The following is a 13,849-nucleotide window of genomic DNA, read 5'->3' on the forward strand; positions in this document are numbered from 1 at the left end:
TACAAAAACACAAAATAATGAATCTCATACGATACCCTCATGTAATCTCGTGTATCCTTACGTTTCTGATTCTGTGTTCAATTTTATTGAGTGGGCAGTTGGCTGTCATGCCACGGCAGAGATCAGTCAACGAGGTTTCTGCATTTTGTAAACGTACTTTCACTCTGCGCTTGCATTTCCCGCGTTCCCTGCGCAAGTACAATGACTTCGTTAGAGAATCTCAAGAGAGCAAATTTTTGACGGTGTTTGTTATAGTTGAAGGTGTTTAGTTCGGCCCGGTGATGTTGGCTTAGATAACTATGTGGGCTGTTGTTTAAGCCGGTATAGTTCGTCGCGGTCAGTTCATCGATCTCTGATGGCACTCCTTCAGGTGTTTCTTTTTTCGAGCTTGTAATATAACGAATCAAAGGTCTGACACGGGGTTGAGCGGCACGATATACAGTCTAACACAACTTATAAAACCGGATGCAGCTGCAGTAAAAATAAGTTCTCAATGGTGCTCGTTTCATGGCTGCCCGAGCTTTCTATCTGAGCTGCGGTAAAGGGCAGAGTATGCCTGCCATCTTCAAATTTTCACGGATGGTTCTGTGGACAAGGTCAAACAAGCTAGCGCAGCGGCTTTTTACATTCCTTCTTTGGACTGTAAGTGGTCCGTACGCTGTACTGCTGTCGTATCCTCCACAACGGCTGAAAGTGTTGCTATTGAGGCGGCTTTACGGAAGTTAGGGTCTTGTCCGGCTCAACCTGTTGTCATCCTAACTGATTCAAAATCTGCCCTTCAGAGATTAGAACGCAGATTCCCTACTGACGCCTTGTCTCTAAGCTCTCTGCGCTTGGTGCAGAATCTGCACAGCAGAGGCTTTACTCTACATTTCCAGTGGGTGCCCTCTCACATAGGAATCAACGGTAATGAGGTGGCAGACCGTCTCGCCCATAAAGCTCTCTCAAGGATTCCATCAAAAAAAGTACCTCAAGATGGACAAAGTCTCTGCAGGAAAACGGTGCTCGATCACTTCAGTACCCTGTGGAGTGCGTCCCACAAGCCATGTGTGACCAAGGGACTGAGAAGATCTCAGGCGACCCTTCTACATCGAATTCGCACGGCCTCTGCTCGCACTCCTGCATGGATGCATAAGACCGGCATAGCATCGTCTCCGCTCTGCTCTTTATGTGGTGTGTGCGGGGATATCGAACATTATATTATGTACTTCCCAGAGTACAACGCGGAAAGGCATGTGATGTTCGCTTCCTTCAAGAAGACAGGAACCCGTCACAGCACAGTGCAGGACATAGTCTACCCGAGTGGAAAACAGACATGCAGAAGGGAGGCTGCACGCCTTCTTTTAACATTTCTGCAGAACACGGATCTTGTTTTTAAATGGTGACAGCAGGAACGGGCTATGGCCTACTGTGATTGATTGTGTGCGTAGATGGTGTCTTCCGGAGTGGACTACTTTATACTGTGAGTGAATGTGTGTATGGAGTGTGGCACTACAATGGCCTATGTTCTACTGTGACTGAATATGTGCATAGATGGTGACTTCTGGAGTGGACTGTGATGTGAACTGTGTGGATTGATTGTGTGCATAGATGGTGACTGTGGGAGAGAATGTGTGCTATTATAAGGGACTGTGCGCTTAGCGGGGTAGATGCGGCATTGTTAATATCGAAGGGACGCTGCGGTGGAGCAATTGCCGGCAGACAAAGCAAGGCTAACCCCACCTGTAGCATTCAACGCCTCAACCTCAACCTCATCCCGAGGGGCCTTATGCCAAACATATCGGTAAAATTCGCGCTGTTTTGTTCACGGCGATTTTTTTCTCTTCACTTTCACAGAACGGAACAAAAAGCGGTACTCCGTAAACAATGCAACCGGTGGGTCAGTGGCTGTGATAATATGGTCAGTGGTAAGTCAGTGGCTGTGATAATATGGAGGAGAACGGCGAAAATGCCCACGTAGTATACATAGAGATCGAGAAACGTTAAACTGATTATACGCATTCTATACGGCGGCGTGCCTCATAAGTAGCACAGCTCTTCTGGCGTGCAAGAATAGGTTAACCATTTACTAGTACAGACACACTAAAAAAATTAGAATGCGTGTTCATTCACTGCATTCTAACTTGCACCGCACAAATGTAATTACATTGCGCTGCGAAGTACATTTGTGCTGCTTTGGAGCACAAGGGCTTGTAAGAAAAAAGCGCTGTCGTGTAAAAAGGGCTATTAAGTTCGTTTCAATACACACATAATACCATACGATACATATACACATATGAAAGCATATGATAAACATATGATTGCATATGACAATAAAATGCGTTGCTTTGCTAGGAGCATTTCTTAAACGCGGCGAAAGACACGTTATCTTGGCGAATAGAAAGGTCACAGTAGTACTGTAGAACACTAAGAGACTCCCGTTTCAATGCTGCAGTCGTTGTCCTATCGCTATGTTTATAGTTTTCTAAGCGGTGTACACTTGCTCAGGGCATAAACTACGCAGTTCATTGTTAGTGGGACAGGCGGTGTTCACGTGATGTAACGGGCGCCCTTTCAGTGAAACTTAATAGGCACGGGAAATCTGGTCTGCTTGAAAAATGAAGTTTAAAGAAATGCGCGGTTGCGAGGAAAAGCAGACTCACGGCATGCTTTCAAAGCCCGCTCGTCCTCAGGCCAGCCGATAGGCACACCATTTCTCTCCAATATCACGTACTCCTGCTCAATGCCGAACCATGGGTCCTCGTCTTTCGCTGCTTCCATCGCATTCCTGCAAGGACGGCGGGTGTTCGTTTCTGAAAAAAAAAAATGCAGAATCGCCTTGTGAACTTTCCTTTATCCTCGCAAGGAAGTAGATGTTTCTCCACCGAACGTCTGCACGAAAGCGTTCAGGCGCTTTCACAGGTGACTCAGCTTTGAATTTAAAAAAAAGGAAGTCTGAAAGATTTCACGTGCCATGGAAAGAAAAACTTAGAAGAAAGGAAACAGACACAATTCTTTTCGGTGTGTGAAGTGGTTGGCAGTGTTTGGTGCCGATCATAATCTGCGTTGCGGCGCCGGTCCTATCTTTCTTTTTTTTTAACATCTCTTCCAGTTCCCCTGTAACAAAAGAACTGTAGCGCGACCAAGACGAACACAAGACAGTCCAGTGTGCCTGTCTTGTGTTCGTCTTGGTCGCGCTACAGTTTTTTTGTTACAGTATGCACCATCTAGCCCAACAAAAAGTTCTTCTAATCCAGTTCCCTTATCTGCGCGAGGTGCAAAGTGTGGACACGTTGATGCATGTAGACATGAGATCAAGCGGCCATGCCTGCGCTCTTTCCTCTTCATTCATTTAACGCTCCTTACACTCTAAACGCAAATACACTTATGTGGGAGTAAAAAACTGGCAGGGTTATAACGTAGTTAAACCGAGTTGACGTGCGAAAGCATGAGTGGGCAAATGGTTATGCTTTGCTCGGTCGTCGGCACGTCCAGCGACGATATTAGACTACGGTTAAGCTCTGATCGAGGTTAAGCTGGTCTGACCTGATCGCGCCGCAAATGGAAGTAGATGAAGACGACGATGTGCAATGCACAGCGCAAGAGAGTGTTGCAGTTTACCAAATACTGGCCAATCCTCCACCGTGGGTATGTCCCATCGCTTTTGAGGCAACAACAACAACAACAACACGAAGCGTGATCGGCTGCGGCGATAGGACAGTGCTCTCGTGAAGTGGCTAGCAAAGCTGATCTGTTCGCGCTGCCGCGGGTTCTAATCCCGGTCACGTCAATATCTATTTATTTATGGTTCGGCCAAGGTCAGCCTCAAGGTCAAGCTTCGCACGAACTCGATGAGCCGGTTAGACCTCGTGAAGTAGTGATTTTGCAACTAAAGAAAGGTAAGCTGCTTTCTAGCGCAAAATCTGTTACAAAAGCGTGTGCGCTAGAATTACTTACTCACTTTTTACTCCTTTCTGTTTAGAGTGCGCTTGCTATAAGGTGCTGCTGACTAGAGATAGAGATAGAGAGATGAGGGGGATACGAGAGGCGTGGGGATGGGAAAAAGGGGAAATGGAAGGATTGAGGGATGCTGGGAGGAGCAAAGGCATCCGAATAGGACATGCTTGCAGCGAAGTCACAACCTGTCACGCTATCAGGACGCATTCAGCACTCGAAACAGCGTTTCTTCAAACGTCTTCTACATTATGGCGCTAAACAGGAGAAGGGAGCGGCCGTGCGCGAGCTACGGGTTTCCGGACTACAGGCAACAAAGCGCCTTTCCGGTACCCATCAGAGTTCAGTCTGTGGTCGGTTACATGTAATCCATCGTGGACGGTAGGGAAATAAGGAACACTCACTGCACCAGCATTGCAGTACACAGAACGGGCGATGAGGGCGAAGCTGGGCACTGACATGTTTGACAAGACGCTGTCAGCGCAGTCTCAGCGATTCTATGGAGCTGCCTTTCACGGGTACGTTTTAAATAATAGCTCTTTTTTGTCTTTTTTTGGTGGCTTTGATCGTTTTCTCTTCGCGAAGGTTGCTAACAGCTTCTTACTTGACTTCATTGTGCAAAGTAACATTTATCTGCGTGCCTGCATCTTTCTCGTGACCTTTATCTTCATTTGTGTGTTGCTACAACTAACTTGGAGCACCAACTCGCCCAAGCAACGAGCAGCGTTGTTTACTCTGTCGATTACTCTGCTGAGAAATCAGCGACGAAATGCGTCAATGTAGCAAGATAATTTAATAGGATTACCATTGGGCTGGTGGTCCGAGTTGAGAACTTCGCAGAGAACCAACTTGTTTCGACCCCCATGAAAAGGGTCCCGGAAGAGAGCAACAGGGGCCAGAAAAAGCTCCGAGTTAACATCTACATCTGGCCACTGAGACGTGCCCACGCCGCAGAAGGTAGACGCCGGACAATCTAGAGTACAAGGAAAGATAATATAAACAACTGCATTTTAAGCAAGGGCGCAGAATTTATCTACTAGTTTAAAAGGGGTGCATGGAATAATTATACGGTACGTAGCCTACCTTTGTTGCCGGTAGTTCGTTTCTTATTAGCACAGCGTTACACGACGTCCCTCATAACCTGAGTCGGTTTGGGATATTAAACACATATAAACCAAACCAAACCGAACCATGCCTTCAGATAATTAAATGTTCAGATAATGCATCGCACAGTCTTCTGCACACTCGCAGACAGTCAGCCCGGTTTTTCCGTCCCCTTGTGTCAACCCTTGTGGTTTGAAACCGAACAAATAAATGATTAAAAGCTCGCGCGTTCCTTTCAAAAGGGTGCGAGTACAAGTAACCGCAGGGGGCAAAAGGCAACACCGCTGAAAGATTTTTCTTTTGTGATCTCCAAATATCTCAAATATGAGTAATGACTAAGGGAATTCTTTCATTGACACGAAGCGGCGAAATTCATAAAAAATGCGTATCTACCGCCTGGAGAAATCTTATCTCTTTTAGTACTCACTTTAATGTACCTTAGCTGCTGGGTGAAGTTGAACGACACATTTTGACTCGAGCCGCCGCGGTGGCATAGTGGCTACGGCGCTCGGCTGCTGGCCCGAAAGACGCGGGTTTGACCCCGGCCGCGGCGGTCGAATTTCGATGGAGGCGAAATTCTAGAGGCCCGTGTGCTGTGCGATGTCAGCGCACGTTAAAGAACCCCAGGTGGTCGAAATTTCCGGAGCCCTTCACTACGGCATCTCTCACAGCTTGTGTCGCTTTGGGACGTTAAACCCCCATAAACCAAACCAAACATTTTGACTCTATTAGGGTAAAACTTAATACTTAAAGGCCAGCAGAAAATGACTGGTAACGTTTCAGTATTATTTTCATTCGGCTTAATATAATGAAATGACCAAATATGAAAAATAAACCGATATCACAAAGCAAAACAAATAGAAAGAACACAACTAAATGTTATGTAGCTTATGAATGTTCGTCCTGCCATGCCGCTGCCGTCTTCTGTCTCATATCTGCAGAAACTCAATCCAGAGCAGTGACGCAGCAAGAATAAGGTTTAAACAGTATCCCCTGCAGTTGTGTACGCGTTAAGTTAGAGGTACGCTTGCAAACTGTATCATAACGGCAGCACACAGAAAGTTAAAAAGACGCGCCCTACCTTCGGGTGTTTGTGGCTCGTAACTCAATACCCGCATCTTCGACCTCAGATTCTCAAGCTTGCCATCGACGAAAACGTACGTGCAGAACACTTGGTCGTCGGGTTGGTCGAGTTCCAGGTACTTCTTGAAGGCCTGCTGTCGCAGAGTTGCCATTGTCGACATCTTCGGCTTCCGCTTTAGATTAGTACGCGGGGAAACTTCGTATCCAGCGACCACACACTGCTATGACTCTTTTTGCTTCCTGCGTGACTGCGCGAAAAAAAAATATGGGCCCGTTAGCCGCGAGTTTAAATTATAAAACACACGAGGCAGCCAGCTTACGCGGCGTTTTCCTGCCAGAAAGGAACTGTCGGGCGCTTTATGAGAGAAACAAACGCGCTGTGAGCAGCTGCATTGCGATGCCACGCCGACGTCACAGGTGCACGCACCTGGCGCCAGCGATAGCAACTGTGAAGAGCATTCTGTAAAGTCTGGGGCGCTGACGTTGCTTCGCGCCTCGTTTCCGGCTATTTTGAGCGCTTGATAACGACAGCTGTATCTCAGCGTGTATCTGCAGGAGGTGTATCGGTGGTTTACAAGAGCTTCTTTGTAAAGAATTAACGAGCAGAAACATGCAACGTGGAGTGCATCTTGCTAAAGTGTCTAACAGCGCGAGCGCGGTTTTCCAAGCCTGATGTATCTCTTATTCATTCACTAGCTCGCTCGTCTGTCTCTTTGCCTGCCCACTTTTGACATTTGTCGCTGCATTCATTCTGTACTTCTGAAACGGAGCTAAGCGAATCCAAAGCGTCGAAATGTGTTCCGATTCTTTTCGCACCCTATAGCACTCGTCTCGTCTGACGCTTTAGTTCGCGCTCAGTTAATTACGTGATATGTTCGCATTAAATAAAGTAAGAGAGTGCGAATAGGCAAAATGTTAGATTAACAAATCGAACAGTAGCCCATTCGATTCACCAGGCGGATCAAATAGAGCATATTCAAAATTATCCCAATCGAATTGAATACGTTCCCAAGTTGTTGAATACTTTTCGAATAATGGCCACAAAGCTCCAGAAATGCAGGTCATCGATTCCTTGGAAGACTGCTTCAGAAACAAGGCATACACCGGCGCCACACAGTGCGCGGGACGAAAGGTTCAGCGCTGCGAAGTGATCCATTCGTGTGGCGGCGTTCATAATACTCTGACAAGATTGGACAAGGCGGCAGAGCTCAGGCAGGCTCAACAATCCCTGTCTTGATGGCTGAATACAGAGGCCATGGCTCGTACCTACCTCCTGCCTCCCCTGTCTACTGAAATGTGCCTTAGTTGTGATAAGTAGCGAAGGGTCATTTTTCTATGCGTATAATATGACGGTCATAGATTTAATATTCTGACTTCTTGTTGTGCCTGCCTAGCTGATATTGCTATTACGTCTTTTGGCAGCTTTGGCTATTATTTACAATTCTCCTAAGGGCCCTTGTGCGAGGGTGTTACATAAGGGGGGAGCGACTCAAACACATATTTGAAGAATACTGCACAAACCTTAAAGCAACGCTAATACCGATTACTGTAGAAAAGCTAATATTACACAAAAAAAAAAAACGCGAAGAATACAACATAAATACGTGCAGGGGGTTTATGCACCAATTCACAAATTCCCAACATATTTGGTACGCCAAATAGAATAATGCACATAACAGAATAATATTCCAAACAAATATCTGCTGGCGCACATCGTTTTGTTGCGGCAAATTTTGAAAAGATGGTGGTTACCTTCAGTAGCATTGTGTGGCGGCAGGTTGTTCAAGTGTCTTATTCTGCGTGGAATGAATGCTCTTGTGTAGAGAGGTCAGCGGCACGTTATGCTTTTTACTTAGCTGGCGTGGTCCCGGCGCGGGGAAGACTGCATGAGTGGCAAAAGGAAATCATCGTGGAGGATGTAGTGAGGATACAGTTTGCGAAATAAGGTTAGGCAAGCGAAGTGGCGTCGACGCGATGGCGATTCCAACTCGGCACGTTGTTTCTAAAGAGACCCTGACATCATTTCGATGGATATAATTATAGTCCAATAGATCTGCAGAAGTGGTCTCTGTGGGTATTCAAGTCAAATTTTAAAGCTCTGCGTAGACCCTGTAATTTGGAATTAATTTTTTTTTTTAATCACTGCTCGAAGTAGCTCGCAACTGATTAGGGCGACTCACCCCACCGTACGTCCTCTACCCCGATGACGTCAATGGGCAGAAGAGCCAGCCTTCAAACTCGCCCCGTTTGCCCACTGACGTCATCGCTCGAAATTTGACTCGAATACCCACAGAGGCCACCTCTACAGATCTGTTGCACTAGGATGTGCCCAACGAAATTGTTTCAGGGTCCCTTTAATGCAGTGACAATGGGGAAGCATGAATGATCTCAAAATATGAAGCGAACAGCACGGTTTTTCAGGGATTTGAAGTTGTTTATGGCGTGTGCTTGTTCAGGATCCCATATGGCGGATCAGTGTCATATAAGCAAGTGTGACATATGTGCAACCTAAGTAAAGGTGCGTGCTTGAGGTTGTCTAAGAAGACCAAGAAGAGGCGTCAACTCCATATAAGTTATAGCGCCTCTCCGCAGGGCCGCCGGTAGCGCTTCGATGTTTCGCACGTATTTTTTTTTCCTTTCTCACGAATCCTCGCCCAAGTAGCATATATCTGTGAAAATATTCTATTCTTATTCGATTCAGTTCTGTCACTATTTCCATCGCAATAGATAAGGTCTTCAGCTGCACCATGTATTTGTATTCGAATTGGTAACAAAGCCAGACTATTCGTGGTAGATTTCATTGGATTCGAGAAGGGATTATTCGAATGCATTTAATTGAAGATTTTGGCATGAAAGCTGTTGCTTCCATCTCCTTCGCTCACACAGAGACTGAGCGCTCCCCAGCCTACTTGTAAAACCGCTGCGAGGATAATCTCACGTGGGATATATTTTTTTTATTTAAGAAGGTTTGTGGACAAACAATGGGCCGCCGCGATCGCTCAGTGGTTATGGCGCTCGGCTGCTGACCCGAAAGGCGCGGGTTCGATCCCGGCCGCGACGGTCGAATTTCGATGGAGGCGAAATTCTAGAGGCACGTGTACAGTGCGATGTCAGTGCACGTTAAAGAACACCAGAGGGTCGAAACTTCCGGAGCCCTTCACTACCGCGTTCCTCATAGCCTGAGCCGCTTTGGGACGGTAAATCCCCATAAACCAATAAAACCACAAACAATGCTGGCAGTGCAATCCTTGCGTAATTGTCGGCTCTTCTGAATGAGCACGCGAAATCGGCCCCCGTACAGGTTCCAGGACCATAGCGCTCGCGACAGAGGTATAAAAGTCTTTGCTCCAGCATTTGATCGTAGAGTAGGCAGCGTTCCTGCCGCAGGAAGTTCTCTGGCACTGCCAATGAGAAAGACGAACACGAACAGGCTGGCGATCACCGTACCCTGTGCAAGCATGCCCGTATATATAAGGGATGGCGATTTACCGTAGACAAAGTAAGTACCACGCAGTTTAAGGCGGTAATGTATTATCGACAACAAATGAAATGCGAACAGTGGAGCGCGTGGCAAAAGACCCATCTTACGGCCTGCGTCTTTCGCCGTCAGAGATAGGCGCGCTCTTCTGGCCGGCGATATTTTTGCTCCTGTTTGATGTTCGTTTTCCGGCTTTGTCACTGGAGCGCCACGTTCCAGATGGCGATAAACATTTGCTCACTTCCAGAAGCAAGCGAATCAACAAGGACGTTGGACGCCGACCGCCACCCGAGTGGTCTCTTTCACAGCATCGCAACCAGACGCTGATAACCGGACGATGATGGAAGCAAAATCAAAGCGCTGCAGCCCATGGAGCCATGAGCACTCGCTTCACCCACGCAGGCTACAGCCTTTGCCGCCATACAGTTTTAAATATTACTATGTGAGGAAACCTGCGGCCAGCTAAGCCACGCTGAGCAAGTTGAGATCAGTGGAAAGTATGAATATGGCGCTCCAGCGGCAAAGCGAGAAAACAAACGTCAAACAAAACAGAAGCAGAACTACCGCAAACCGGCTGAACGCGCCTGTCTCTGATGACGACATGCAGACAACGTATAATGGGCCTTTTGCCACGCCCTCCGCTGCTCGCATTTCATTTGTTTGCCGCTAGTAAGGCGATATTTTCTCGGGATTGAGCGTTCAACTAAAACCTTTCTATAGAGTGCCCGTCATTGTTCGTAGATGTCATTTCCCGTTCATATGCAAGCGTTTATTCTCCTTTCAAAATTGAAAATTGGTTTTTGGGGAAAGGTAATGGCGCAGTATCTGTCTCACATCTCGGCGGACACCTGAACCGCGCCGTAAGGGAAGGGATAAAGGAGGGACTGAGAAAAGAAAGGAAGAAAGAGGTGCCATAGTGGAGGGCTCCGGAATAATCTCGACCACCGGGGGATATTATTTAACGTGCACGGACATCGCACAGCACACGAGCGCCTTTCATTTAAGGTATTATGGACGACTCGAGGCTTTTTTTTTCTAGCATTTGAACTGGTAATCACCTTTACTTTTCTTGGACGATCCTTTTTCGTTGTAATAGGTGTTTTCAAAATAATGAGAAAAACAGTTCGAAACTGCAAGAAACAGGAAAAAAGGCGACGCCTATGTGGATGACACCAAAAACATAGAAAAACTCTCGCAAACGTTGAACTGCCAAACTAGAGACTGCAAGGGATGACGGTGTTCATGAAATAAGTGTGATCACCAAAAAAACATTTTCCGTAGAGGAAAAGCGCAGACGAAGTGTCAGCGGGTGGGCCATGTGCGAGTAAGTAACGCGAAATCACGGAGCGGCCGTTAGAAGTCACCGCAGTTGTCTCGAAAGGAGAATTTTAAATGCTTTTGCGACCCGCCGCGGTGGCTCAGTGGTTAGGGCGCTCGGCTACTGATCCGGAGTTCCCGGGTTCGAACCCGACCGCGGCGGCTGCGTTTTTATGGAGGAAAAACGCTAAGGCGTCCGTGTGCTGTGCGATGTCACTGCACGTTAAAGATCCCCAGGTGGTCGAAATTATTCCGGAGCCCTCCAATATGGCACCTCTCTCTTCCTTTCTTCTTTCACTCCCCCCTTTATCCCTTCCCTTACGGCGCGGTTCAGGTGTCCAACGATATATGAGACAGATACTGCGCCATTTCCTTTCCCGAAAAACCAATTATTATTATTATTATTATTATTATTATTATTATTATTATTATTATTATTATTATTATTATTATTATTAAATGCTTTTGCGTAGAAACAAGGCAACCTATGGCTTAGCATTGTTACATGAATTAAACTCTTCGTAGGACTGCGTACAACTCAAACCTTGAGAAGGAAGGGAAAAAAACTTCGTGAATTAGATAATCTACCTAGCGGTTGGACTTTTCGGTTAAATTTTTTTAATGTTCGGCGGACTTTTTTTAGCGTTCATTTCAGAACGCAACTTTCGGTCATTTTTTACTAGAAAGGTTCGGTGTTTATAAGTGAAAAATATGATGTCTCTGTGCGGTGCAAAAATATCTTGTGCCTTTTTTTCATAGAACAAGCAGCTGATGTAACAGTAATTAAACCCAAATGGTGAATTAAGAGCTGCGGTTACTGCAGGATGTCGCAAAAAGTAAAAATGTCCAAGATAAATGATCAGGCCCAAAGACAAATACGTAAGGGCAAATTTAGTTCCAAAAACTTGGTTTTTACCTGATGGTTCCAACCTGGTTCCAATCTGCTCCGAACGAGAGCATCATGTGGTCCGTGTGCTGATGACAAGGACGGAACTGCCGTTTAACCGTCGTGTAAGCCATAGCATGACACTTTCTTACCGTTTACGCGTGGTTTCATATTGACGGTTGCTCGTCATGGTTTCAGAAGCTGTCTCTGCCTTTACACTAAAAGGAAAATCGTATTCAACTAAGCAACGGCCGTACGCCGGTGATATAAGTCGGTGTAGATGATGCTACAATGTAGCCGACATCTCTTGGCTGACAGATGGAACCTCCTGGACAGCGACGGTGTGATTGAGTTGGCGGATCAATGCCTCAGAACTCACAACCACGGCATGAAATTCCAAAGATACCCTCATTTCATCGCCACCCTGCTTTCAGCGCTTTCTAAATTTGCTCCTGTGACCTACTCTAACTGGTACTGAGCAACCAGCTGGTTGTGGCATGCATGTCAGGAATATTGGCCTTTTTCAGTTAAAACCGAATTAAAAAAAATGAACTCTGCGTACTTTTATCAACGTTTTTCGGTTCGAACCGAAAAGTTGAATGCTTAAATATAACATAAAAATACCCTTCGTTGCTCCAGCCAGTGGCCAAGCATATGCTCTAAGAGTTACGTCTCTCTGTAATGATCCAGTGTATTTGTAAACGTTGGCCTCCATTAACTGGCACCGCGCAGAACCAGGGAAGCCAATGCACGAGCTACGTTGACCGATGGCCGGAAAAGCAGGCGGGGCAACGACGCCATAAAATCAGTTTCGTGAAACTGGCGGCGGCCTCATGAAAACAGAAATAGAAAAAGAAAGAACGGCCTTCCTGAGTTCATTCACTGAGCTCACAAGCATACCTCACTTCACATAGGTTCCGTACACATGTACAGGTTAGTAGTATGTTCACTCGCTGCACAATCCTGTATGGGAGGAAAATGAGCTAAATTACGACTACGTCCGGGTGAAGTCAAATGTTTCGGTGGGTCGTGATTATCCACATGGGATGTGGTGGCCCGCTTCGGAGAGATGCTGGGTGTGAAGAACAGACTGACTTCAACGCGACTTTCTCTCTGCCATAACTTTTGTAGGGGGCTGCCGTTAGACGCACATTTTTAGTAGATGCAGAGTGACGTAAATATACGACGGGGAGATCAGATAATGAAAAACGGGCCTCATATTGTTGCTACCCCAGACATCATTGTATTCTAACTTTTTATGTGTTTAAAGAAAACTGAACATCTTAAGTAAGACAACGGAAGGGCTTTTATCTCGTTATGTTTCCACGGATAAGCCTTTTGGTGTAGACCAGGTTAGGAAAATTATCTGGAAAGGGTCCAGTAAACGTGGTATTATTTATTATCTCATTGCCAGCACATTAAACTTAGACGCATGCTATAGAGAGGCAGAGGTTCAGGTAGAAGAAAGGAAGTTGGAGGGATACGATCTTTACATATACCATTATTTGGAGACACGGAGTTCGAAATGCGTAATACCAAAGAACATGAAAAAAAAAGTTCATGTATTCTACAAACAATACATAATCTCATTCAGGTTTCTGATATCCATAGCTAGATACCGGCGGTTGCCTTTATCAACATATAGGTATTGCAGGCCCATTCTGAAGATAGGGAGGATATCGGAATTATAGAACGCTTTTAGTTTTAAAATGTTTTCTTTACCTTTGCACCACTGCGTATTTCCTAAACAATGATTTTTTTTAACAGGATGCTATGAGCAGGGGTGATTATAGTAAAGATAATGAATGAGTTTTTCATGTGCCAGAGCCGAGCATGCGGCTATGAGTTAGCCTATACTTTGGTGCCTCATTAAATTGTCTGTAGTCCTTTGGCGTACACCGAAATCTCTGAGCAGTAGTGTTTTGGGCTTTCACCTGCTCCGAAATGAGGCCGCCACCACTGGGTTCGAACTAGTGACCTCGTACTTACGTTAATTTAGAAACCACTGCAATCAACACGGACACAGATAAACACAGACCAGCTATAGA

At 46.0% G+C, this 13,849-nt stretch overlaps 1 protein-coding gene across 2 annotated transcripts in view; it reads right to left on the minus strand.

Moving 5' to 3' along the window:
- Positions 1 to 6,577, minus strand: part of LOC144093743 (glutamine synthetase-like) — a 30,513-nt gene extending 23,936 nt beyond the window's left edge. Inside the window, exons 1-3 of one of the 2 annotated variants that reach the window (XM_077627423.1) lie at positions 6,119 to 6,577; positions 4,739 to 4,906; positions 2,643 to 2,792 (exon numbers count right to left, since the gene is read on the minus strand). In XM_077627423.1, coding sequence (XP_077483549.1) covers positions 2,643 to 2,792; positions 4,739 to 4,906; positions 6,119 to 6,281 — 481 coding nt within the window. In that variant the 5' untranslated portion in view covers positions 6,282 to 6,577. The remainder of the gene's footprint in view (positions 1 to 2,642; positions 2,793 to 4,738; positions 4,907 to 6,118) is intronic. The other variant, XM_077627422.1, reaches the window with a different exon arrangement.
- Positions 6,578 to 13,849: the final 7,272 nt, after the last annotated feature.

Source organism: Amblyomma americanum, chromosome 6, assembly GCF_052857255.1.
Source record: "Amblyomma americanum isolate KBUSLIRL-KWMA chromosome 6, ASM5285725v1, whole genome shotgun sequence".
Lineage (NCBI taxonomy): Eukaryota > Metazoa > Arthropoda > Arachnida > Ixodida > Ixodidae > Amblyomma > Amblyomma americanum.